At 47.8% G+C, this 27,919-nt stretch overlaps 1 protein-coding gene across 4 annotated transcripts in view; it reads right to left on the bottom strand.

Annotated features, from left to right (window-relative positions):
* ALAD (aminolevulinate dehydratase) overlaps positions 1 to 27,919 on the bottom strand; it is a 587,381-nt gene that overhangs the window by 341,060 nt on the left and 218,402 nt on the right. For all 4 annotated transcript variants that reach the window (XM_030206252.1, XM_030206256.1, XM_030206255.1 and 1 more), the window contains exon 5: positions 24,994 to 25,129. In XM_030206252.1, coding sequence (XP_030062112.1) covers positions 24,994 to 25,129 — 136 coding nt within the window. The remainder of the gene's footprint in view (positions 1 to 24,993; positions 25,130 to 27,919) is intronic.

Here is a 27,919-nt window from a genome sequence, read left to right as displayed (position 1 = left end):
GAGGTAAATAAAAACACTCCGGAGGCTCAGATAAGTGGGAAAGGCAGGGAAAGGCGAACCAATGTGCCTGCATCCACTGAGTGGGAAAGGACAGGGAAAAGCAAGCTAATATGTCCACATCCACGGGGGCATGGGTAAGGCAGGGAAAGGGCTGACCTATGTGCCTTCAAAGTGAAGCTGCTATAGCCTCTAACACCCCCGCTAACAACTGGCAAGCCAGGAGCCACCCCAGGCAGATTTTTGATGGAGCTCGAAGAAGCTCAGGGAGATAGAGAATACTGAAGAGGCAGTGGAGCTAGCTGGCCATAAGGCACTGTGAAACGTTGAGTGCTCTCTATCTCCCCCTGCTGATTGATGGACACAACCCATACGTAATGGCTTCATCTGCTTGATGACAAGGAACCCTGGTTACTTACTGCACAATAATATTACTTTGCTTCTTGAAGTTATTTTAATTTGTGTTATATTCTGTATATTATTATGTTTTATTCACGTATTGTTTGTTTGTAAGCCACATTGAACTTGAGTCTATTTCGGGCTAACATGGGGGTATAAACATCACAAATAAATAAGTAAATTGCATTGCTTTACACTTCGTGGCATTAAACTTTTTAACTGCCAAATATTAGACCAGCCTTTTAAATCTTTTTAGATCACTTTTCATGTTGTCCACTCCCTCCAGGGTGTTGCAAAGCTTTGTGTCGTCCACAAAAAAGGCAAACTTTCTCTTCTAACCCTTCTGCAATGTCACTCACAAATATGTTGAATAGAATCAGCCCCAATACTGATCCTTGAGGCACTCTGCTACTCACCTTCCTTTCCTCCGAGTGAATTCCATTCACTACCATCCTGGGATGTCTGTCAATCAACCAGTTTCTAATCCAGTTTACCACTTTGAGTCCTAACTTCAACCCGTTCAATTTGTTCACAAACCTCCTATAAGGAACTGTGCCAACGGCATTGTGAATTCCACAGACCACCTCAATCCAGTTCTCTGGCCACCCAGTCAAAGAAATTAAATAGATTTGTTTAACATGATTTCCTTTGATAAAATCATATCGCCTCTGATCTTGTAAGCCATTGGATTCTAGGAACTGTACTATCCTTTCCTTCAGCAGTGTCTCCATAAATTTTACCTAACACCAAAGTGAGGCTTACCAGCCTGTAGTTTCCTACTTCTTCTCTGCCACCATTTTTGTGGAGAGGGATCATATCTGTCCTTCTCTAATCCTGTAGAACCTCCCCTGTCTCTAAGGATCTATTATACAAATCTTTAAGAGGGCCCATAAAAACCCCTTTGAACTTCTTCAATTTTCTCAGATGCACCTCATCCAGCCCCATGGCTTTGTCCACTTTCAGTTTTTCTAACTGTTCATAAACACTTTTTTCCATGAACAGGGAGACGAAAATGATACAGGGGATAGGACGACTTCCCTATGAGGAAAGGCTGAAACAGCTTGAGCTCTTCAGCTTGGAGAAAAGACAGCTACGGGGAGATATGATAGAGGTATATAAAATACTGAGTGGAGTGGAATAGGTAGATGTGAATCCCTTGTTTACGCTTTCCAAAAATAGTAGGACTAGGGGGCATGCAATGAAGCTACAAAGTAGTAAATTTAAAATTAAATGGAGAAAATATTTCTTCACTCAACGTGTAATTAAACTCTGGAATTCACTGCCAGAGAATGTGGTAAAAGCAGTTAGCTTAGCAGGGTTTAAAAAAAGGTTTGGATACCTTCCTAAAAGAAAAGTCCATTAGCTATTATTAAAATGGATTTGGGAAAATCCACTATTATTTCTAGGATAAGCAGCATAAAAAGTGAATGATACATACCTGTAGCAGGTGTTCTCCGAGGACAGCAGGCTGATTGTTCTCACGACTGGGTGACGTCCGCGGCAGCCCCCACCAACCGGAAAAAGCTTCGCGGGACGGTCGGCACGCAGGGCACGCCCACCGCGCATGCGCGGCCGTCTTCCCGCCCGTGCGCGACCGCTCCCGCCAGTTGAATGACAAGCAATAAAATATGAAACACAACTCCAAAGGGGAGGAGGGAGGGTAGGTGAGAACAATCAGCCTGCTGTCCTCGGAGAACACCTGCTACAGGTATGTATCATTCACTTTCTCCGAGGACAAGCAGGCTGCTTGTTCTCACGACTGGGGTATCCCTAGCTCTCAGGCTCACTCAAAACAAGAACCCAGGTCAATTGAACCTCGCAACGGCGAGGGTACAACAGAAATTGACCTACGAAGAAGAACTAACTGAGAGTGCAGCCTGACCAGAATAAATTCGGGTCCTGGAGGGTGGAGTTGGATTTACACCCCAAACAGATTCTGCAGCACCGACTGCCCGAACCGACTGTCGCGTCGGGTATCCTGCTGGAGGCAGTAATGTGATGTGAATGTGTGGACAGAAGACCACGTCGCAGCCTTGCAAATCTCTTCAATAGTGGCTGACTTCAAGTGGGCCACTGACGCTGCCATGGCTCTAACACTATGAGCCGTGACATGACCCTCAAGAGCCAGCCCAGCCTGGGCGTAAGTGAAGGAAATGCAATCTGCTAGCCAATTGGAGATGGTGCGTTTCCCGACAGCGACCCCTAGCCTGTTAGGGTCGAAAGAAACAAACAATTGGGCGGACTGTCTGTGGGGCTGTGTCCGCTCCAAGTAGAAGGCCAATGCTCTCTTGCAGTCCAATGTGTGCAACTGACGTTCAGCAGGGCGGGTATGCGGCCTGGGGAAGAATGTTGGCAAGACAATTGACTGGTTAAGATGGAACTCCGACACCACCTTCGGCAGGAACTTTGGGTGGGTGCGGAGCACTACTCTGTTGTGATGAAATTTGGTATATGGAGCATGAGCTACTAGGGCTTGAAGCTCACTGACTCTACGAGCTGAAGTAACTGCCACCAAGAAAATGACCTTCCAGGTCAAATACTTCAGATGGCAGGTATTCAGTGGCTCAAAAGGAGGTCTCATCAGCTGGGTGAGGACGACGTTGAGATCCCATGACACTGTAGGAGGCTTGATAGGGGGCTTTGACAAAAGCAAGCCTCTCATGAATCGAACGACTAAAGGCTCTCCAGAGATGGCTTTACCTTCCACACGATAATGGTAAGCACTAATCGCACTAAGGTGATTCCTTACTGAGTTGGTCTTGAGGCCAGACTCTGATAAGTGCAGAAGGTATTCAAGCAGGATCTGTGCAGGGCAAGAACGAGGTTCTAGGGCCTTGCTCTCACACCACACGACAAACCTCCTCCACTTGAAAAAGTAACTCTTTTTAGTGGAATCCTTCCTAGAGGCAAGCAAGACACGGGAGACACCCTCAGACAGACCCAACGCAGCGAAGTCTACGCCCTCAACATCCAGGCCGTGAGAGCCAGGGATTGAAGGTTGGGGTGCAGCAACGCTCCGTCGTTCTGCGAGATGAGAGTCGGAAAACACTCCAATCTCCATGGTTCCTCAGAGGACAACTCCAGAAGAAGAGGGAACCAGATCTGACGGGGCCAAAAGGGCGCTATCAGAATCATGGTGCCGCGGTCTTGCTTGAGCTTCAGTAAGGTCTTCCCCACCAAAGGTATGGGAGGATAAGCATACAGGAGGCCGGTCCCCCAATGGAGGAGAAAGGCATCCGACGCTAGCCTGCCGTGTGCCTGAAGTCTGGAACAGAACAGAGGCAGCTTGTGGTTGGTCTGAGAGGCGAAAAGGTCCACCGAGGGGGTGCCCCACTCTCGGAAGATCTTGCGTACCACTCTGGCATGGAGCGACCACTCGTGCGGTTGCATGACTCTGCTCAGTCTGTCGGCCAGACTGTTGTTTACGCCTGCCAGGTACGTGGCTTGGAGGAGCATGCCGAACCGGCACGCCCAACGCCACATCCCGACGGCTTCCTGACACAGGGGGCGAGATCCGGTGCCCCCCTGCTTGTTGACGTAATACATTGCAACCTGATTGTCTGTCCGAATTTGGATAATTTGGCAGGACAGCCGATCTCTGAAAGCCTTCAGTGCGTTCCAGATCGCTCGGAGCTCCAGGAGGTTGATCTGCAGATCCTTTTCCTGGAGGGACCACAGACCCTGGGTGTGGAGCCCATCGACATGAGCTCTCCACCCCAGGCGAGATGCATCCGTCGTCAGCACTTTCGTGGGCTGTGGAATTTGGAATGGACGTCCCAGGGTCAAACTGGTCCGGATGGTCCACCAGAGCAGTGAAGTGCGGCAACTGGTGGAGAGGCGGATGACATCTTCTAGATTCCCGGTGGCTTGAAACCACTGGGAAGCTAGGGTCCATTGAGCAGATCTCATGTGAAGACGAGCCATGGGAGTCACATGAACTGTGGAGGCCATATGACCCAGAAGTCTCAACATCTGCCGAGCTGTGACCTGCTGAGACGCTCTGGTCTGTGAAGCCAGGGCCAGGAGATTGGTGGCCCTCGCTTCGGGAAGGTAGGCCTGAGCCGTCTGGGTATTCAGCAGAGCTCCTATGAATTCCAGAGACTGCGTTGGCTGGAGATGGGACTTTGGGTAATTTATCACAAACCCCAGCAGCTCCAGAAGTCGAGTAGTGCACTGCATAGACCGGAGGGCTCCCGCCTCCGAGGTGTTCTTGACCAGCCAATCGTCGAGATATGGGAACACGTGCACTCCCAGCTTGCGTAGGTAGGCCGCTACCACCACGAGGCACTTGGTGAACACTCGTGGGGCAGAGGCGAGCCCAAAGGGCAGCACACAATACTGAAAGTGCCGTGCGCCCAGGCGGAATCTGAGATACTGTCTGTGAGCTGGCAGTATCGGTATGTGAGTATATGCGTCCTTTAAATCCAGGGAACATAGCCAATCGTTTTTCTGAATCATTGGCAGAAGGGTGCCCAAGGAAAGCATCCTGAACTTTTCTTTTACCAGGAATTTGTTCAGGCCTCTCAGGTCTAGGATGGGGCGCATCCCCCCTGTTTTCTTTTCCACAAGGAAGTACCTGGAATAGAATCCCTGCCCTTCCTGCCCGGGTGGTACGGGCTCGACCGCATTGGCGCTAAGAAGGGCGGAGAGTTCCTCTGCAAGTACCTGCTTGTGATGGGAGCTGAAAGACTGAGCTCCCGGAGGACAATTTGGAGGCAGGGAGGCCAAATTCAGGGCGTATCCGCACCGCACTATTTGGAGAACCCACTGGTCGGAGGTTATGAGAGGCCACCTTTGGTGAAAAAATTTTAACCTCCCCCCGACCGGCAGATCGTCCGGTACGGACACTTTTAGGGCGGCTATGTTCCCGTGGATCCAGTCAAAAGCCCGTCCCCGGCTTTTGCTGTGGAGGCGCAGGGGGCTGCTTAGGCGCACGCTGTTGACGAGAACGAGCGCGCTGGGGCTGTCCCTGTGCCTGACGAGGCCTTCGGGCCGGCTGGTTGCAAAAGAATAGGGTGCAGCCTGCCGGGCCCGGGAAAAACGTCCACCTGTGGAGGTGGATGCTGAAGGCGCCCGGTGGGAGAGCTTGTCGAGAGCGGTTTCCCGCTGATGCAGTTGGTCCACCATCTGCTCGACCTTCTCACCAAAAATGTTATCCCCCCGGTAAGGGACGTCGGCCAGTCTCTGCTGGGTGCGGTTGTCCAGGTCAGAGGCACGCAGCCATGAGAGCCTGCGCATCACTATACCTTGGGCCGCAGCACGAGATGCCACGTCACAGGTGTCATAGATACCCCTGGACAGGAACTTTCTGCACGCCTTCAGCTGCCTGACCACCTCCTGATAAGGCCTGGACTGCTCCGGCGGGAGCTTCTCGACCAGGTCCGCCAGTTGTTGCACATAGGTCCGCATGTGAATGCTCATATAGAGCAGGTATGACTGGATGCGGGTCACGAGCATGGAGGATTGGTAGGCCTTCCTCCCAAACGAGTCCAGAGTGCGAGACTCCCGCCCCGGGGGCGCAGAGGCGGTATCCCTCGAACTCCGTGCCCTCTTGAGAGCAGAATCCACGACCGCTGAGTCATGGGGCAATTGTGGCCGCATTAACTCTGGGTCGGAGTGGATCCTGTACTGGGACTCTGCTTTCTTGGGAATAGTGGGGTTAGTTAATGGTCGCACCCAGTTCCGAAGCAGTGTCTCCTTGAGGACATTGTGCAGCGGCACCGTGGAGGACTCTCTAGGTGGTGATGGATAGTCGAGGACCTCGAGCATCTCGGCCCTCGGCTCTTCCACAGAGACCACGGGGAAGGGAATGCTAATAGACATATCCCGCACAAAGGAGGCAAAGGAGAGACTCTCGGGAGGTGATAGTTTCCTCTCCGGTGAAGGCGTGGGGTCCGAGGGAAGGCCCGTAGACTCCTCTGAGGAGAAATATCTAGGGTCCTCCTCTTCCCCCCACGAGTCCTCATCCTCGGTATCGGACATAAGCTCATGTAGCTGAGTCCTGAACCGGGCCCGGCTCGACGTCGAGGCACCGAGGTCTCGGTGTCGTCGAGCGGTGGACTCCCGCGCCGGCGGGGACGGAGCTCCCTCCATCGACGTCAACGGGGACTCCACCTGCGTGGCGGTCGAGACGACGCTTCTTATCCTTCTTGCGATGCCCGTCACCGGCGCCGGAAGGCATGGAGGAGGAGGAGGTCGATCCCCCTCGGTCTCGAGGTACCGGGTCAGACAGGGTTCGGTCCCGCGGCCCACGAGCTGAGGGAGTGGCCGGGGCCGATTGCCCACGCGGCCTCTCACCTCCACTCTCACCGGAGGACCGGCGGGCCGACGGGACCTGTTCTCCTGGGGTCGCTGCCATCGGTACCGATGCCTTCGAGGTCGACGTCGAGGGGCCGGCGCAAGTTCCAAAAGACGGTCCCGCAGAACTTGCCTCGCAACCTGAGTCCGTTTCCGGAGACCGAGACACAGAGAACACGACTTGATATTGTGCTCCGGCCCGAGGCACTGGAGGCACCAAGCGTGTGTGTCGGTCTGCGAGATCGGCCGGCCGCAGCGACCACACTTTTTAAATCCACTCGGGACCTTCGAGGACATCGACGGAAAAATCGCGTCGGCGAAGTCAAAGTCGTCAATGGTGGCTGGAATCACACCTCGAAAAAGAAACGACCGAGCGACCACTAGGCCGCAACGTGGCGTCCCCGCTAGAAGCGAGGGAAAAGGGGAGCGCGTGCTCCACATGCTCAGGTTTTTTTTTTTTGAAAAAGGAAACCGGCGGTAACCAAAAAACAAGAAGTTTTAGAAAGAAAAGCGACGATCCGCGTAAACGCGATCGAAATCCGGCGGCTGAAAACAGAGAGAGCGGCAAAGCACAACTCTCTCCAGTCGCGGAAAAAAAGGAACTGGCGGGAGCGGTCGCGCACGGGCGGGAAGACGGCCGCGCATGCGCGGTGGGCGTGCCCTGCGTGCCGACCGTCCCGCGAAGCTTTTTCCGGTTGGTGGGGGCTGCCGCGGACGTCACCCAGTCGTGAGAACAAGCAGCCTGCTTGTCGTCGGAGAATGTATTGTACTGTTTTGGGATCTTGCCAGGTACTTGTGATCTGAATTGGCCATTGTTGAAAACAGGATACTGGGCTTGATGGACCTTTGGTCTGTCCCAGTATGGTAACACTTATGTACTCCACTCTCTTATTTGTCTGTCAGCCAACAGAGGTCCTTTCTCCAGGATTTTCTTCCATGAACACAAAGGGTTTTGGTTTTTTTTTTTAGTATGTCCGCTTTTTCCTCATCACTCTCCACATATTAGTTCTTAGCAGCTTTCAGTCTCACAAAGCGAATGCTACATACCTGTAGAAGGTATTCTCCGAGGACAGCAGGCTGATTGTTCTCACTGATGGGTGACGTCCACGGCAGCCCCCTCCAATCGGAAACTTCACTAGCAAAGGCCTTTGCTAGCCCTCGCGCGCCGATGCGCATGCGCGGCCGTCTTCCCGCCCGAACCGGCTCATGTTCGTCAGTCCCGTATGTAGCAAGACAAAGACAAGGGAAGACACAACTCCAAAGGGGAGGCGGGCGGGTTTGTGAGAACAATCAGCCTGCTGTCCTCGGAGAATACCTTCTACAGGTATGTAGCATTCGCTTTCTCCGAGGACAAGCAGGCTGCTTGTTCTCAATGATGGGGTATCCCTAGCCCCCAGGCTCACTCAAAACAACAACCATGGTCAATTGGGCCTCGCAACGGCGAGGACATAACTGAGATTGACCTAAAAAATTTACCAACTAACTGAGAGTGCAGCCTGGAACAGAACAAACAGGGCCCTCGGGGGGTGGAGTTGGATCCTAAAGCCCAAACAGGTTCTGAAGAACTGACTGCCCGAACCGATTGTCGCGTCGGGTATCCTGCTGCAGGCAGTAATGAGATGTGAATGTGTGGACAGATGACCACGTCGCAGCTTTGCAAATTTCTTCAATAGAGGCTGACTTCAAGCGGGCTACCGACGCTGCCATGGCTCTAACATTATGAGCCGTGACATGACCCTCAAGAGCCAGCCCAGCCTGGGCGTAAGTGAAGGAAATGCAATCTGCTAGCCAATTGGAGATGGTGCGTTTCCCCACAGCCACTCCCCTCCTATTGGGATCAAAAGAAACAAACAATTGGGCGGACTGTCTGTTGGGCTGTGTCCGCTCCAGGTAGAAGGCCAATGCTCTCTTGCAGTCCAATGTGTGCAGCTGACGTTCAGCAGGGCAGGAATGAGGACGGGGAAAAAATGTTGGCAAGACAATTGACTGGTTCAGATGGAACTCCGACACTACCTTCGGCAAGAACTTAGGGTGAGTGCGGAGGACTACTCTGTTATGATGAAACTTGGTGTAAGGGGCCTGGGCTACCAGGGCCTGAAGCTCACTGACTCTACGAGCTGAAGTAACTGCCACCAAGAAAATGACCTTCCAGGTCAAGTACTTCAGATGGCAGGAATTCAGTGGCTCAAAGGAGGTTTCATCAGCTGGGTGAGAACGACATTGAGATCCCATTACACTGTAGGAGGCTTGACAGGGGGCTTTGACAAAAGCAAACCTCTCATGAAGCGAACAACTAAAGGCTGTCCTGAGATCGGCTTACCTTCCACACGGTAATGGTATGCACTGATTGCACTAAGGTGAACCCTTACAAAGTTGGTCTTGAGACCAGACTCAGACAAGTGCAGAAGGTATTCAAGCAGGGTCTGTGTAGGACAAGAGCGAGGATCTAGGGCCTTGCTGTCACACCAGACGGCAAACCTCCTCCACAGAAAGAAGTAACTCCTCTTGGTGGAATCTTTCCTGGAAGCAAGCAAGATACGGGAGACACTTTCTGACAGACCCAAAGAGGCAAAGTCTACGCTCTCAACATCCAGGCCGTGAGAGCCAGGGACCTGAGGTTGGGATGCAGAAGCGCCCCTTCGTCCTGCGTGATGAGGGTTGGAAAACACTCCAATCTCCACGGTTCTTCGGAGGACAACTCCAGAAGAAGAGGGAACCAGATCTGACGCGGCCAAAAAGGAGCAATCAGAATCATGGTGCCTCGGTCTTGCTTGAGTTTCAACAAAGTCTTCCCCACCAGAGGTATGGGAGGATAAGCATACAGCAGACCCTCCCCCCAGTCCAGGAGGAAGGCATCCGATGCCAGTCTGCCGTGGGCCTGAAGCCTGGAACAGAACTGAGGGACTTTGTGGTTGGCTCGAGATGCGAAGAGATCTACCAAGGGGGTGCCCCACACCTGGAAGATCTGTCGCACTACACGGGAATTGAGCGACCACTCGTGAGGTTGCATAATCCTGCTCAACCTGTCGGCCAGACTGTTGTTTACGCCTGCCAGATATGTGGCTTGGAGCACCATGCCGTGACGGCGAGCCCAGAGCCACATGCTGACGGCTTCCTGACACAGGGGGCGAGATCCGGTGCCCCCCTGCTTGTTGACGTAGTACATGGCAACCTGGTTGTCTGTCTGAATTTGGATAATTTGATGGGACAGCCGATCTCTGAAAGCCTTCAGAGCGTTCCAGATCGCTCGTAACTCAAGAAGATTGATCTGCAGATCGCGTTCCTGGAGGGACCAGCTTCCTTGGGTGTGAAGCCCATCGACATGAGCTCCCCACCCCAGGAGAGACGCATCCGAGGCTGAGGAATTTGGAAGGGACGTCCCAGAGTCAGATTGGACCAAATCGTCCACCAATACAGGGATTCGAGAAAACTCATGGACAGGTGGATTACGTCTTCTAGATCCCCAGCAGCCTGGAACCACTGGGAAGCTAGGGTCCATTGAGCAGATCTCATGTGAAGGCGGGCCATGGGAGTCACATGGACTGTGGAGGACATGTGGCCTAGCAATCTCAACATCTGCCGAGCTGTGATCTGCTGGGACGCTAGCACCCGCGAGACGAGGGACAACAAGTTGTTGGCTCTCGTCTCTGGGAGATAGGCGCGAGCCGTCCGAGAATCCAGCAGAGCTCCTATGAATTCGAGTCTCTGCACTGGGAGAAGATGGGACTTTGGATAATATATCACAAACCCCAGTAGCTCCAGGAGGCGAATAGTCATCTGCATGGACTGCAGGGCTCCTGCCTCGGATGTGTTCTTCACCAGCCAATCGTCGAGATATGGGAACACGTGCACCCCCAGCCTGCGAAGTGCCTCTGCTACTACAGCCAAGCACTTTGTGAACACCCTGGGCGCAGAGGCGAGCCCAAAGGGTAGCACACAGTACTGGAAGTGACGTGTGCCCAGCTGAAATCGCAGATACTGTCTGTGAGCTGGCAGTATCGGGATGTGTGTGTAGGCATCCTTCAAGTCCAGAGAGCATAGCCAATCGTTTTCCTGAATCATGGGAAGGAGGGTGCCCAGGGAAAGCATCCTGAACTTTTCTTTGACCAGATATTTGTTCAGGGCCCTTAGGTCTAGGATGGGACGCATCCCCCCTGTTTTCTTTTCCACAAGGAAGTACCTGGAATAGAATCCCAGCCCTTCTTGCCCGGATGGCACGGGCTCGACCGCATTGGCGCTGAGAAGGGCGGAGAGTTCCTCTGCAAGTACCTGCTTGTGCTGGAAGCTGTAAGACTGAGCTCCCGGTGGACAATTTGGAGGTTTTGAGGCCAAATTGAGGGTGTATCCTTGCCGGACTATTTGGAGAACCCACTGATCGGAGGTTATGAGAGGCCACCTTTGGTGAAAAGCTTTCAACCTCCCTCCGACTGGCAGGTCGCCCGGCACTGACACTTGGATGTCGGCTATGCTCTGCTGGAGCCAGTCAAAAGCTCGTCCCTTGCTTTTGCTGGGGAGCCGAGGGGCCTTGCTGAGGCGCACGCTGCTGACGAGAGCGAGCGCGCTGGGGCTTAGCCTGGGCCGCAGGCTGTCGAGAAGGAGGATTGTACCTACGCTTGCCAGAAGAGTAGGGAACAGTCTTCCTTCCCCCAAAAAATCTTCTACCTGTAGAGGTAGAGGCTGAAGGCTGCCGGCGGGAGAACTTGTCGAATGCGGTGTCCCGCTGGTGGAGCTGCTCTACCACCTGTTCGACTTTCTCTCCAAAAATGTTATCCGCACGGCAAGGCGAGTCCGCAATCCGCTGCTGGATTCTATTCTCCAGGTCGGAGGCACGCAGCCATGAGAGCCTGCGCATCACCACACCTTGAGCAGCGGCCCTGGACGCAACATCAAAGGTGTCATACACCCCTCTGGCCAGGAATTTTCTGCACGCCTTCAGCTGCCTGACCACCTCCTGAAAAGGCTTGGCTTGCTCAGGGGGGAGCGCATCAACCAAGCCCGCCAACTGCCGCACATTGTTCCGCATGTGTATGCTCGTGTACAGCTGGTAGGACTGAATTTTGGCCACGAGCATAGAAGAATGGTAGGCCTTCCTCCCAAAGGAGTCTAAGGTTCTAGAGTCCTTGCCCGGGGGCGCCGAAGCATGCTCCCTAGAACTCTTAGCCTTCTTTAGGGCCAGATCCACAACTCCAGAATCATGAGGCAACTGAGTGCGCATCAGATCTGGGTCCCCATGGATCCGGTACTGGGACTCGATCTTCTTGGGGATGTGGGGATTAGTTAAAGGCTTGGTCCAGTTCGCCAGCAATGTCTTTTTTAGGACATGGTGCATGGGTACAGTGGACGCTTCCTTAGGTGGAGAAGGATAGTCCAGGAGCTCAAACATTTCAGCCCTGGGCTCGTCCTCCACAACCACCAGGAAGGGGATGGCCGTAGACATCTCCCGGACAAAGGAAGCGAAAGACAGACTCTCGGGAGGAGAAAGCTGTCTCTCAGGAGAGGGAGTGGGATCGGAAGGAAGACCCTCAGACTCCTCGTCAGAGAAATATCTGGGGACTTCTTCCTCTTCCCACGAGGCCTCACCCTCGGTGTCAGACACAAGTTCACGGACCTGTGTCTGCAACCGTGCCCGACTCGACTCTGTGGAGCCACGTCCACGATGGGGACGTCGAGAGGTAGACTCCCTCGCCCGCATTGGCGAAGCTGCCTCCGCCGACGTAGTCGGGGAGCCTTCCTGGGAGGCGACGGCAGCCGGTACCGCACGCGGCACCGACGCCGGAGACCTCACCTCGGGCGATGGGCCAGCCGGCGCCACGCTCGACGGTACCGGTGGCGCAAGCACCGCCGGTACCGGAGGGGTAGGGCGCAACAGCTCTCCCAGAATCTCTGGGAGAACGGCCCGGAGGCTCTCGTTCAGAGCGGCTGCAGAGAAAGGCATGGAGGTCGATGCAGGCGTCGACGTCAGAACCTGTTCCGGGCGTGGAGGCTGTTCCGGGCTGTCCAGAGTGGAGCGCATCGACACCTCCTGAACAGAGGGTGAGCGGTCCTCTCGGTGCCGATGCCTGCTGGGTGCCGACTCCCTCGGCGACCCAGATCTCTCGGTGCCGACCCGGGAAGGAAACCGATGACGATGCTTCTTCGATTTTTTGGAACGAAGCATGTCACCGGAGCTTTCTGGCACTGACGAGGAGGACGTAGAATCCAGTCGTCGCTTCCTCGGGGCCGAGGCCGAAGGAGGTCAGTCTCGGGGGGGGGGGGGGGGGGGCTGTACCGCAGGAGCCCTCAGGGTAGGGGGAGACCCACCCGAAGGCTCACCGCCACCAGCAGGGGAATGGACAGCCCTCACCTGCACTCCAGACGAAGCACCACCCTCCGACGACATCAGCAGACGAGGTCCCGGTACCACCGACGTCGATGCAGCTATCCGATGTCTCGGCGCCGATGCAGAGGGCCGATGCCTCGATGCACTCGATGCACTGGCGGCCGAGGATGAAGCTCTGGACGCTGAAGACGTCGATGCACTCGATACCCCCGGTGCCGATGCCGACGAAGAGCCCGAGAACAAAACGTTCCACTGGGCCAATCTCGCTACCTGAGTCCGCTTTTGCAAAAGGGAACACAGACTACAGGCCTGCGGGCGGTGCCCAGCCCCCAAGCACTGAAGACACGACGCGTGCCTGTCAGTGAGCGAGATGACCCGGGCACACTGGGTGCACTTCTTGAAGCCGCTGGTAGACTTCGATGTCATGGGCGAAAAAATCACGCCGGCGAGATCAAAAGTCGAAATGGCGGAAAAGGCACCGAAAAAACAAGGGGAAGAAAACTTCGACCCGAGGCCTAAAAGCGGCCTACCCCGACGACGAAAGAAAACTTACCGGGGCGAAAGCTGAAAATAGCGGGGGAAGAAAAGACCAAGAGTCTTTTCCCACACAGAATGGATTATAATTTTTCTCTTTCGAAAACACACGACGAACGCGCGAGGTCGACTTTGCGGGGCCCGACATGGCGAAAACACGACCGTACCGGACAAAAGAAGACTGACGAACACGAGCCGGTTCGGGCGGGAAGACGGCCGCGCATGCGCGGTGCGCATGGACGCGCGAGGACTAGCAAAGGCCTTTGCTAGTGAAGTTTCCGATTGGAGGGGCTGCCGTGGTGGTCACCCATCAGTGAGAACAAGCAGCCTGCTTGTCCTCGGAGAACAATAATTGTACCTGACATCCAGGATTAACTGTATTTAACAAAATTATGTAAGCCACTTTGAGCCTGCAAATAGGTGGGAAAAATGTGGGATACAAATGCAATAAATAAATAAAAATTCCTGATGTTTTTACTGCTTCACCGCAGCTCCCCTTCCTCTTCTAGTGCACTGAAAAGATCCCTTAACTTGGATCCCAGTATAGACCGAAATGTTTTATAAAACTTCAGGATCAAGCCCAAGGGCCTTGCCACTTTTATAGCCTAATCTATTTCCTCAATCTGGATCTCCTTATCCAAATAAATTGTTTCCTCCTATCATCGAGTGTAGCCAGTCTAATATTCACAGATAACCTTCAATACCCTCACTCCTTCATCTTTACCATATAAAGCCTTATAAAAATTCTTGAAAACATTTTTGAGTGTGGGTGTCATCCATCTCTAGCACTCTCTTTTATTTTAAGAATCATGCAAATAGGAACAACAAACATACTCTGAAATGTCTATATGCAAACGCTAGGAGTCTAAGAAATAAGATGGGAGAGTTGGAATATATTGCAGTTAATGAAAAATTGGATATAATAGGCATTACTGAGACCTGGTGGAAGGAGGATAACCAGTGGGACACTGTCATACCGGGGTACAAAGTATATCGTAGTGACAGGGTGGACCGGACTGGTGGAGGGGTAGCATTGTATATTAACGAGAGCCTACTCAGATAGATTACAAATTCAGCAGGACACAAATCACACCTTTGAATCATTGTGGGTTGAAATTCCACGTATAAAAGGGAAAAGGACGGTGATAGGAGTGTACTACCGTCCGCCTCGCCAGGATGAGCAGGTAGACGCAGAAATGATAAATGAAATCAGAGACACAAACAAAATGGGCAATGTGATAATAATGGGCGACTTCAATTATCCAAATATAGACTGGGTAAATGTAACATCGGGACATGCTAGAGAGGTACAATTCCTTGATGAAATCAAGGACAGCTTTATGGAGCAGCTGGTGCAGGAGCCGAGAGAAGGAAAAATTCTAGACTTGGTCCTTAGTGGAGCACATGATCTGGTGAGGGACGCTATGGTACTGGGGCCGCTTGATAACAGTGATCATAATATGATCAGTTTTGATATCAACCTTGAAGTAACTATACACAGGAAGTCAAATACGTTAGCGTTTAACTTTAAAAAATGAGACTATGATAAAATGAGAAGAACGGTGAAAAAAAAACTTAGGGGGGCAACAGAGAGGGTAAAAACTGCACAACAGGCATGGACACTGTTCAAAAATACCATCCTGGAGGCCCAGGCCAAACATATTCCGCGAATTAGAAAAGAAAGACAAAGTTCAAAAGACAGCCGGCGTGAATGAAAAGTGAGGTGAAGGAAGCTATTAGAGCTAAAAGAAACGCCTTCAGAAAATGGAAGAAGGAACCGTCTGAAAATAAGAAGAAGAAACATAAGGAGTGTCAAAGCAAATGCAAGGCACAGATAAAGCAGGCCAAGAGGGATTACGAAAAAAAGATAGCATTAGAGGCAAAAAAAAACACAGCAAAAAAATTGGTTGGGCCGCTGGATGACCGAGGGGTAAAAGGGGCGATCAAGGAAGACAAAGACGTAGCGGAGAGATTGAATGAATTCTTTGCTTTGGTCTTCACCAAGGAAGATTTGGGTGGGATACCGGTGTCGGAAATGGTATTTCAAGCGGACGAGTCGGAGAAACTTACTGACTTCACGGTAAATCTGGAGGACGTAATGGGGCAGTTCAGCAAACTGAAGAGTAGCAAATCTCCTGGACCGGATGGTATTCATCCCAGAGTACTGATAGAACTGAAAAATGAGCTTGCGGAGCTACTGTTAGTGATATGCAATTTATCCTTAAAATCGAGCATGGTACCGGAAGATTGGAGGGTGGCCAATGTAACGCTGATTTTCAAAAAAGGTTCCAGGGGAGATCCGGGAAATTATAGACCGGCGAGTCTGACGTCGGTGCCGAGGAAAATGGTAGAGGCTATTATTAAAAACAAAATTACAGAGCACATCCAAGGACATGGATTACTGAGACCAAGTCAGCACGGCTTTTGTGTGGGGAAATCTTGCCTGACCAATTTACTTCAATTCTTTGAAGGAGTAAACAAACATGTGGACAAAGGGGAGCCGGTTGATATTGTGTATCTGGATTTTCAAAAGGCGTTTGACAAGGTACCTCATGAAAGGCTACAGAGGAAATTGGAGGGTCATGGGATAGGAGGAAATGTCCTATTGTGGATTAAAAACTGGCAGAAGGATAGGAAACAGAGAGTGGGATTAAATGGGCAGTATTCACAATGGAGGGTAGTTAGTGGGGTTCCTCAGGGGTCTGTGCTAGGACCACTGTTTTTTAATATATTTATAAATGATTTAGAGATAGGAGTAACTAGCGAGGTAATTAAATTTGCTTTTGACACAAAGTTATTCAAAGTCGTTAACTCACGACAGGATTGTGAAAAATTACAGAAGGACCTTACGAGACTGGGCGGCTAAATGGCAGATGACGTTTAATGTGAGCAAGTGCAAGGTGATGCATGTGGGAGAAAAGAACCCGAATTATAGCTACGTCATGCAAGGTTCCACGTTAGGAGTTACGGACCAAGAAAGGGATCTGGGTGTCGTCGTCGATAATACACTGAAACCTTCTGCTCAGTGTGCTGCTGCAGCTAGGAAAACGAATAAAATGTTGGGTATTATTAGGAAAGGTATGGAAAACAGGTGTGAGGATGTTATAATGCCGTTGTATCACTCCATGGTGTGACCGCACCTTGAGTATTGTGTTCAATTCTGGTCGCCGCATCTCAAGAAAGATATAGTAGAATTGGAAAAGGTGCAGCAAAGGGCGACTAAAATGATAGCGGGGATGGGAAGACTTCCCTATGAAGAAAGACTAAGGAGGCTAGGGCTTTTCAGTTTGGAGAAGAGACGGCTGAGGGGAGACATGATAGAGGTATATAAATAATGAGTGGAGTGGAACAGGTGGATGTGAAGCGTCTGTTCACACTTTCCAAAAATACTAGGACTAGGGGGCATGCGATGAAACTACAGTGTAGTAAATTTAAAACAAATCGGATGAAGTTTTTCTTCACCCAACGCATAATTAAACTCTGGAATTCGTTGCCTGAGAACGTGGTGAAGGCGGTTAGCTTGGCAGAGTTTAAAAAGGGGTTAGACGGTTTCCTAAAGGACAAGTCCATAAACCACTACTAAATGGGAAAAATCCACAATTCCAGGAATAACATATAGAATGTTTGTACGTTTGGGAAGCTTGTCAGGTGCCCTTGGCCTGGATTGGCCGCTGTCATGGACAGAATGCTGGGCTCGATGGACCCTTGATCTTTTCCCAGTGTGGCATTACTTATGTACTTATGTACATATTCTATATTTTTCAGATTTCACTTTAGTTGCTAACATACCAGATCACCGACTTCTCTACTCATAATAGAATTGTTTCACTAAACCTACTTGAAATGTAATTTTTACAGCATCCAAGGCAGCAAATTTCTGCCTTTCCCACTCCAATGCTCTATGAATTCTAGTCAACAACGTAGCCTTATAATCCCCCGTGACCATATAGCCTTATAATCCATCAAAGTCCTGATATTCTCTCCTTTCTGTTTTCTCACAGGTTGCTTTCATCCCTTCCCACAATCTAGCTGCATAAACATCCCCATTATCATTTGTGCCAAAATATTCCACTAACTTCCAGGTGACCCTCCAATAGTTGTCTTTCAATTCTAAAAGGCTCATGTAGAGCTTCCAATAGCATTTTGGCCTACACCCCCTTTGCCATTATAGTTTAACCCAAACTGCTGCATGATCTGAGATAGATATGGGTTCTATTCCCACTGTCCTTATAGCACTAGCAAAGGATTTCTTCAGCACAATAAAATCAATCCTGGAATATGACTGGTGGACTTTAGAATAACAGGTATAGTCTCTCACAGAACACTCTTTATACCGCTATACTTCAGCTCCTCCTATCGTTTCCAAACACTTATGTAGCTTTTTCCTGTGCCCAGCTGCCTCAAAACTCCCCTTGCTTATTCTATCCAACAAAGGATATAAATAAAATCTCCACTCAAAATTAACCTTCCTTCTCCCTTCCTAGCAGAATTTCTCTCAAATGATCATAAAACTGTCCTTGCCCCGAATTATGAGCATAAATTCCTGCTACAACCACTGGTTCCCCACCCAGCCTCCGTTCCAACATTAAGTATCTGCCTTGAGAGTCCTTCATTTCCTTTTGAACTTCAAATTACTGCTTTCCACTAATAAATATGCCCACCCCATCCCATCTAGCACACTCAAACTGCCTGTTAAACTATTTATTCTATAAGTCTCAAATCCTTGGGCCTCATGTGCAATTCTTGAAATATCAGCACATCTATATCCAGCCTTTTAGTCTCTTTGAACACCCTCATTCTCTTAATATTATTATTTGTTACATTTATACCCCACATTTTCCCACCTATTTGCAGGCTCAATGTGACTTATAAAGTACCGTAAATGTGTTTGCCATTTCGGTTGATAACAAATACAAGATTGTGTTGTGGTCAAATGAGGTAGAGGTGATCAGGCTTCATGGGGTTGAGGGGCAAGAGAATAGTAAATTGTCCAGTACGATCACTGATTATGTTGTGTTGCTGGATGTGGGGGTTTATGTTGGATCGGTGGGATAAACATTTTTGAAGAGGTGGGTTTTTAATGATTTCCTGAAATTTAGTGGTTATGTATTGTTTTCAATGCATACGGGAGTCATTTCCACAGTTGTGCACTTATGTAGGAGAAGCTAGAAGCATAAATTGTTTTGTATTTTAGCCCTTTCCAATTTGGGTAGTGTAGGTTTAGATATGATCATGCTGATCCGAGTCTATTCCTAATTGTAGATCTATTAGGTCTGTCATGTATCCTGGGACTATGCCATAGATGATTTTGTGGACCAATGTGCAGATTTTGAAGATGATCCGTTCTTTGACTGGGAGCCAGTGCAGCTTTTTTCGAAGGGGTTTAGCGCTTTCGAATCGTGTTTTGCCATATATCAGTCTGGCTGCTGTGTTTTGGGCGTTCTGGAGTTTTTTTGTGAGTTGTTCTTTACATCCCGCATAGATTCCATTGCAGTAATCTGCATGGCTGAGGACCATTGATTGTATTAGTTTACGAAAGGTATCCCTCGGGTAGAAAGGTTTTAGTCGTTTGAGTTTCCACATTGAGTAGAACATTTTCTTTATTACGGTTTTTACTTGGCTCTCGAGAGTGAGGTTGCGGTCAATTGTGCATTCAGCCCATTCACATTGAAGGATACTACTTGTAACTCAGTACCCACCACATCTCTCCTATCCCATTACGCTGAGTCAATCCTTTCCCTGACCAAATGAACCCTCCTCTATTACCTATCCATCCCACCCTTCTTACACTTGGCATCCTATTCACAGCCCACTATCTGAAGAATTAACCATCAGGAAACACCTAACCCCCAACATACCCCATGTAAAGACCTCTTCACACACTCCACTCATCTTTCCATATTATCATATCTGCACTTCTCAATCTCTTTAGTCAGCACTGAATTTTCCTTGTCTTATGCGTCCCCCATTTTCTCTAAAACCAACATTCCACCAATTCTACAAATATCCTTGACTATCCAGCTTGGTGATCACTCCAGACATCAATTTTCCAGCACTCTATGTCCTGGAATGGAGAGAGTCTTAAGTCTTTTTCCCTTTGCTGCTACTCGCTCTTTGGGTGGTTGCTGCCCTCTGGGTGGTTGCTGCTCTCTTTCAGTTTCTTTTGGCCTCTCTGGAACAATCTGAATTCTTGTCTTCTGTAATGTATCCCACAATTCCTCTAAGACTGAATATAATTGCGTGTTCCCACTACATGATTAATTATTCTGAACTCGTATCTTACCAGACTGTCTTACACAGTCTGATCACTCAGACACTCCATAATCAGAAGGACACATTGGGATACAAGAAGATAGTTTATTAGCATCTCACCAAAGGCAGTACAGGCAATTGGGCATTCATATCTGGAACATGGTGGAACAGCGCTTCGTGACACACAGCAGGTGCAGTCTGTCTTCTCTCTTCTGCTCCGATACCCTAGCAGACTGCCTTTTTATACCTTTCTTGTATCATTCATTCCTATGGACCCTAACTTTCTCACCAGCAGTCTTTGGCCATTATCGGTTGATAACAATGGCTTCACATGTTCCCAAGCTCTAAGTATCTACAAATGATGTTGAGGTCAACATTTATTAATTAATGACTTCACATGTCATTACGTTCTCTTCAGCCCCCCCCCCTCAATGTTCTTGCTTTACTTGCACCTGACCCACTACTATCTTCCACTAGCCAAAACATCCTTGCCTGTGACTTTCTTGCTAGCGCCAGCCCAGCTGTTATTTATAGAGCAGATTCCCCCTCCCTCTGTCTGCTCTCAGTTGCTTACTTCAGCATTTGCTGCAGTGAAATGTATCTCTGTCAGAAGTGATCTTTGATTCTTAGAGGCCTAGCTCTTAGCCTGAGCCCTTGGCATGTATTTCACTGAAAGCAAGTGTCAGCATATTTCTACAAGACATAAGCCTTGTCTGCTCCTTTCACCATAAACAGCATAGCAAAGGGGAAAAATCACTTATATCTGATGTTGTTTCTACTCTAGAACCGAGTAAAGTCTCTCATGTCATGTTGCTGTTGAATAGCAGCAGGTGCTAGGTACTGGATGATTTCCACCTCAGTCCTCCCCATTTAACTTCTAGCCTGATCTAGCTTTATTTCAAAAGAAGTCAAGCATGTAACTATGTCCTGAGGTTTAGCAACCAATTTTGGGCCCAGGCTTTGGTGAACCCTCTCCACTCCAATTAGACCTTTCTCTGTCCTCCTAATATACCAATCCAGCAGTGCAGTATAGATGCTCTGTACTACCTTCTTGGCACCTGCATAATTCTCTGACTCTTGAAGCCTCCTAATCTGGATATTATTTCAACTGGAACAATTCACCGTCTTCCTATTTAATATTCAGCATGTCTGTCCCTCTGCAATTGCTCCCAGTATTGCCTTCACAGTGCAAGTTCAGTGTCCTTAAATAAAAAGGACACATCAGGTGTCCTTAAATAAAAATAAAAATCAGACAAAAGATTGCAATAATATCAAGTACTGAGCATGATGTAAATAGGAACAAACATACTTTCAAATGTCTATATGCGAATGCTAGAAGCCTAAAAAATAAGATGGGAAAGTTAGAATATATTGCACTAAATGAAAAATTAGATACAATAGGCATCTCTGAGACCTGACGGAAGGAGGATAACCAGTGGGACACTGTCATAACAGGGTACAAATTATATCGTAGTGATAGGGTGGGTCAAATTGGTGGAGGGGAAGCATTGTATATTAACAACAGCGTTGAATCAAACAGATTGAAAATTCTGCAAACAAAACAAATCTTGGAATCCCTGTGGATTGAAATTCCATGTGTAAAGGGGAAAAGGATAGTGATAGGAGTGTACTACCGTCCGCCTGGGCAGGATGAACAGACGGATGTAGAAATGTTAAAGGAAATTAGGGAAGCAAACAAACTGGGTAACACAATAATAATGGGTGATTTCAATTACCCCAATATTGACCGGGTAAATGTAACATCAGGGTATGCTAGGGAGGTAAAATTCCTTGACGAAATCAAGGACAGCTTTATGGAGCAGCTGGTACAGGAGCCGACAAGAGAAGGAAAAATTCTAGATCTAGTCCATAGTGGAGTGCATGATCTGGTGTGGGAGGTAATGGTGCTGGGGCCGCTTGATAACAGTGATCATAATATGATCAAATTTGATATTAGCTTTGAAGTAAGTATACATAGGAAATCCAATACATTAGAGTTTAACTTTAAAAAAGGAGACTATGATAAAATGAGAACAACAGTGAAAAAAAAAACTTAAGAGGAGCGGCTGCAAGGGTCAAAAATTTACATCAGGCATGGATGCTGTTCAAAAACACCATCCTGGAAGCCAAGGTAAAATATATTCCACGTATTAAAAAAGGAGGACAGAATACCAAACGACAGCCGGCATGGTTAAAAAGTGAGGTGAAGGAAGCTATTAGAGCTAAAAAAAAAAAAAATCCTTCAGAAAATGGAAGAAGGAACCGACTGAAAATAATAAGAAACAGCATAAGGAATGTCAAGTCAAATGCAAAGCACTGATAAGGAAGGCTAAGAGGAACTATGAACCGTATGCATTGAAAACAATACATAACCACTAAATTTCAGGAAATCATTAAAAACCCACCTCTTCAAAAATGTTTATCCCACCGATCCAACACAAACCCCCACATCCAGCAACACAACATAATCAGTGATCGTACTGGACAATTTTCTATTCTCTTGCCCCTCAACCCCATGAAGCCTGATCACCTCTACCTCATTTGACCACAACACAATCTTGTATTTGTTATCAACCGAAATGGCAAACACATTTACGGTACTTTATAAGTCACATTGAGCCTGCAAATAGGTGGGAAAATGTGGGGTATAAATGTAACAAATAAATAATAAATTAAGAGAATGAGGGTGTTCAAAGAGACTAAAAGGCTGGATATAGACGTGCTGATATTTCAAGAATGAAAAAAAGATTGCGTTGGAGGCAATAACACATAGCAAAACATTTCTTAGGTATATTAAAAGCAGGAAGCTGGCAAAATAATCAGTTGGACCGCTAGATGACCTAGGAGTAAAAGGGGCGATCAGGGAAGACAAAGCCTTAGCGATTAAATTAATTCTTTGCTTCGGTCTTCACCGAGGAGGATTTGGGAGAGATACCAGTGCCAGAAACTATATTCGAAGCTAACGAGTTGGAGAAATTGAATGAAATCTCTATAGACCTAAAGGATGTAATGGGGCAATTTGACAAATTGAAGAGTAGCAAATCTCCTGGACTGGATGGTATTCATCCCAGATTACTGACAGAACTGAAAAATGAACTTGTGGAACTATTGTTAATAATATGTAATTTATTCTTAAAATCGAGCGTGGTACCGGAAGATTGGAGGGTAGCCAATGTAATGCCGATTTTTAAAAAAGGTTCCAGAGGAGATCCGGGAAACTATAGACTGGTGAGTCTTACGTCAGTGCCGGGTAAAATGGTAGAGACTATTATTAAGAACAAAATTACAGAGCATATTCAACAGCATGGATTAATGAGAAAAAGCCAGCATGGATTTAGTGAAGGGAAACCTTGCCTCACCAATCTACTACATTTCTCTGAAGGGGTGAACAAACATGTGGATAAAGGTGAGCCAGTTGATATTGTGTATCTGGATTTTCAGAAAGCATTTGACAAAGTACCTCATGAAAGACTCCAAAGGAAACTGGAGAGTCATGGGATAGGAGGTAGTATTCTATTGTGGATTAAAAACTGGTTAAATGGTCAGTATTCTTCAATGGAGAAGGGTAGTTAGTGGGTTTCCCCAGGGGTCTGTGCTCGGACCGCTGCTTTTTAACATATTTATAAATGACCTAGAGATGGGGGTAACTAGTGAGGTAATTAAATTTGCCGAGGACACAAAGTTATTCAAAGTCATTAAATTGTGGGAGGATTGTGAAAAATTACAAGAGGACCCTGAGAGACTGGGAGACAGGGCGTCTAAATAGAAGATGACGTTTAATGTGTGCAAGTGCAAAGTGATGCATGTGGGAAAGAGGAACCCAAATTATAGCTAAGTCATGCAAGGTTCCACGTTGAGTCACCGACCAAGAAAGGGATCTAGGTGTCATCATTGATGATACGTTGAAACCTTCTGCTCAGTGTGCTGCTGCTGCTGGGGGTTAGAAAGCAAATAGAACATTAGGTAATATTAGAAAAGGAATGTAAAACAAAAATGAGGACGCTATAATGCCTTTGTATCGCTCCATGGTGCAACTGCATCTCGAATACTGTGTTCAATTCTGGTCGCCGCATCTCAAAAAGGATATAGTGGAATTAGAAAAGGTGCAGAGAAAGGTGACGAAAATGTATTTTTCTGTGTTTATTGTTTATTTAATACTTGCTATATCGCCCAAGCTAATTTGTGGATCTGGGCGGTTTACAAACTCCACTGCTTATTTCTGGGATAAGCAGTATAAAATGTTTTGTACTTTTTTGGGATCTTGTCAGGTATTTGTGACCTGGATTGGCCACTGTTGGAAACAGGATGTTGGCTTGATGGACCTTTGGTCTGTCCCGGTATGGCAATACTTATGTACTTATGTAGTGCTCTTCAGTGTCAGCCAGTTGGCTCCCTAGCTCAGAAACCTCCTGCCACGATAGCCTCTTTAATTTCACATCTTACCAAACCACTTTTTGATGTCTCTCATATTACCCTCTTCTCCCTCAAACTCGTCTACTAAGCCGTCAATCAGGGCCATCACCTCATTCACCTCCATCTCCCAGTGTTAGCCCGATATCCCGCACAATAAGGTAACTGAAATTGTTGCAAATGCCATCAAAATATGGACTTTTGCCTGAGCTGTCTCAAATTTAGCCGCCAAAGATGTGCTTTGTCAGGGTTTTTTTTCACAATTTCAGGGGTTTTTTTTCAACTGGAGTTCTAGCCCCAGGCAGCCATGCGCTCTCAATGACATAACTTCCTTCTAAAGGGGAGAAAATTTTAGATATCTCTGAAAGCTAATTTTCAAAAGACAGGAGGAGCCTGAATACAGATAATTCCATTCCATTCAGTAGGTTTATTTAAAAATATTACAAGTGAATTTGGCAAGAAGATTCTAGCTTATGCAAGAATAGGTTAAATGAATTTTGAAACGGTCCTTCTTAGGATAATTATTACTAGTAGTAGGCATTCAAAAATTTTTCATTTCTCAGTTTTTATCATTTTCAGAAAAAATGATTATAAAAAATTTTTAAGAAAAGTGTGCACCTTGTGCACATTCTTACTGGCACAGAATAGTCATTTGAAAACGACTGCCAATCCCAATTTATTATATCTGCATCTAGAATTTGAGCACCCCAGTCAGATATTGCACACATATGCACTGGAAAGGAACAAATCAATCTGTTGAAAGTATAGTAGTTGGCTTTACTTACCACAGTGCCCATGGGATGTGTAGGGACAAAGACAGACATCACAAGCAACAAGCAGTTCTGGAAATGTGGTACGAATCTTATGAACAGCCTGGATTGCTGGGGTGTCCACAGAGTCAGCAGCTGAGCCCCTGTTATCCTACAAAAAAGATGGTTCAGTCAGTGCTCACAGCAGCACTGGAATAAACAAGACAAAGAAATTCATACACAATGCTTCAAGAGATCCCCATGGCAGGTAATAATTGCTCTCACAAGATACGCTTTTAAGGTTCTACAGGGAAAGACTCCGGATGCCTTATAAAGACCTGTGTGCGTTTCTCCTCTATTCATTTCATGAGAGATGCAAAACAGAAGACTTGATTTTACAACAGGTTGCCTATGCAAGACATCCAAAAATGACCTATCTTTAGCCTAGTTTATAAAAGCCACATAGGCACTTCTATGTGCCTTTATAGAAGAGGTTCTCAAAACCAGCTTCAACAGTATACAAATGCTGAGGCATACGTTTACGCCTAACTTTTAATGCTGGTGTAAATGTACACATGTGTACCTGCATATTTCATAAAATACAGGTATCTATCGCAACTCTGCTCTCACTCCACCCAAACTACGCACCTATGTGCAATGTGTTTTATAAGTATGCACCATTTCATCAGCAGGTATATGTAATGAGACATTAGTCCCACAAATTTTATAAAAAAAGAAAAGGGAAGCGATTTTGAATTTGGCTTATGCCTTTTACAGCTGTAATTCAAGGTGAGTTACAGTCAGGTACAGTACATATTTCTCTGTCCCTGGAGGGTATACAACCTAACCCCCCCCCCCTTTATAAAGCCATGCTAGTGGCTGTCAGTGCAGTAATGCTGACATAGCCCATCCAAAGTGAATGGATTGTGTCAGCATTGTTGTCTGGCTTTGTAAAGGGGGGAGGGGGTGGTAAGTTTATACCTAAGGCAATGGAGGGTAAAACAAAGTTATTCACTTGTAGCAGGTGTTCTGTGAACATCAAGACTAGTATTCTCACACGGGGGCGACATCCCTCAATGGACTCTGGTGTGGATGTTTCTCAGCATTCTTGTACCTTAAGGAAGGTTTTGATAGGTCCGCACTTTGCATGCTTGAGTGCCTTCCTGCCAGCATACATTGCACAGGACCTTGTTTGATCAAACCATAAAGCATGCAACTCCTAGGGAAGGAGGAAGGGGTATATGAGAATACTAGTCCTGCTGTCCTCGGAGAACACCTGCTACAGGTGAGTAACTTTGTTTTCTCCGAAGACAAGCAGGACAATAAGGACTTAGAATGGTAAGGCCAACCATAACCAAAATACACTAACCAAAAAAAAAAAAACCAGACCTGTTGTGAAAACACAGCCTGGAACAGAAAGAATGGCCCTAGGAGGGTGGAGTTGGATTCTAGACTCCAAACAAATTCTGCAGAACTATCTGATCAAACCTGCTTTTTGCTTCGGGTATGCTGCTCAAGGGAGCAGTGAGTTGTGAATGTGTGGACAGAAGACCACTTCGTAGCTGTGCAAATCTCAATTGAGGCAGACCTCAAGTGGGTTGATGCAGCCACAGCTCTAACATTTTGAGCCATGAAATGACCCTTAAGAGAGTCGGCCTAGCCTAGGCATGTGAAGGAGATACAGGGGCTCATTTTCAAAGCACTTAGCCTTCCAAAGTTCCATAGGTTTCTATGGAACTTTGGAAGGCTAAGTGCTTTGAAAATATGCCTCACAGTCTGCTAGCCAATTGGATAAGTTGAGTTTAGCAATGGCTGCCCCATCCTGTTTGGATCAAAAGAAACAAAAAGCTGGGTGGACTATTTATGGGCTTTAATCTGCTCCAGATAGAAGGCCAAAGTTCGCTTGGAGTCCAAGGTGTGCAGTGCGTTTTCATCAGGATAGGCATGAAGTTTTGGGAAGAATTTTGGCAGAACAACTGACTAGTTAAGATGGAACTCCAACACTAACTTAGGAAGTAACTTAGGGTGCATGCAAAGAACTACTCTGTTACGATGATACCTTGTGTAAAGGTGGATCCGCTACTAAGGTGTGAAAGCTCACTCACCTTGCAAGCTTACATGACCGTTACCAAAACCAAGACCTTTCAGTCAGGTGGCATTTCAGATGACAGGAGTTGAGTGGCTCAAAAGGAGCTTTCATCAACTGGGTGAGGATGACATTAAGGTCCCATGACAATGTAGGAGGTTGAGAGGCAGCTTTGTCAACAGCAAACCTCTCATAAAAAGAACTAGAGTTTGTACAGCGATGGGCCTACCCTTCTACACATTTATAAGCCTTAAGGTGGACCCTTACAGAGTTGGTTTGCAAACAAGACCAAAAGAGGTGTAGCAGGTATTCAAGCAGGTTTTGTGCAGGGCAAGTGAGAGGATCTAAGGCCTTGCCCTCACACCAAATGGCAAACCTATTTCATTTAAAAGTATAACACTTCTTGGTGGAATTTTTCCTGAAAGTCAGTAGGATCCTGGAGACACCCTCAGATGCTAATTCTACGCTCTTAACATCCAGGCTGTGAGGCAGAAGAGACCCCTCATTCTGTGTGATGAGTGTCAGAAAGCAATTCAGTCTCCATGGTTCTTCAGAGGACAACTCCAGAAGAGGGAACCGTATCAGCCAGTAGGGCGTGAATCATGGCTCCCTGGTCCTGCTTGAGTTTCAACAAAGTCTTCCCTATGAAAGGGATGGGAGGATATGCATACTGAATTCCTCCCCCCGATCCAAGAGGAAGGCATCCATTGCTAATCTGTCATGTGACCTGAGTCTGGAGCAGTACTGATGGACCTTGTTGTTGAGATGAGTGGCAAAGAGATCCACCTAGAAGGTGTCCCACTCTTGGAAGATCTCGTAGGCAACTCCTTTGCTGAGAGACCACTCGTGCGGGTGCATCACCCTACTCTGCCTGTC

The sequence above is a fragment of the Microcaecilia unicolor genome, chromosome 6, assembly GCF_901765095.1.
Source record: "Microcaecilia unicolor chromosome 6, aMicUni1.1, whole genome shotgun sequence".
Classification (NCBI taxonomy): Eukaryota; Metazoa; Chordata; class Amphibia; order Gymnophiona; family Siphonopidae; genus Microcaecilia; species Microcaecilia unicolor.
Note: the sequence above shows the minus strand (reverse complement) of the source record. Positions and strands in the feature narration are given on the sequence as shown.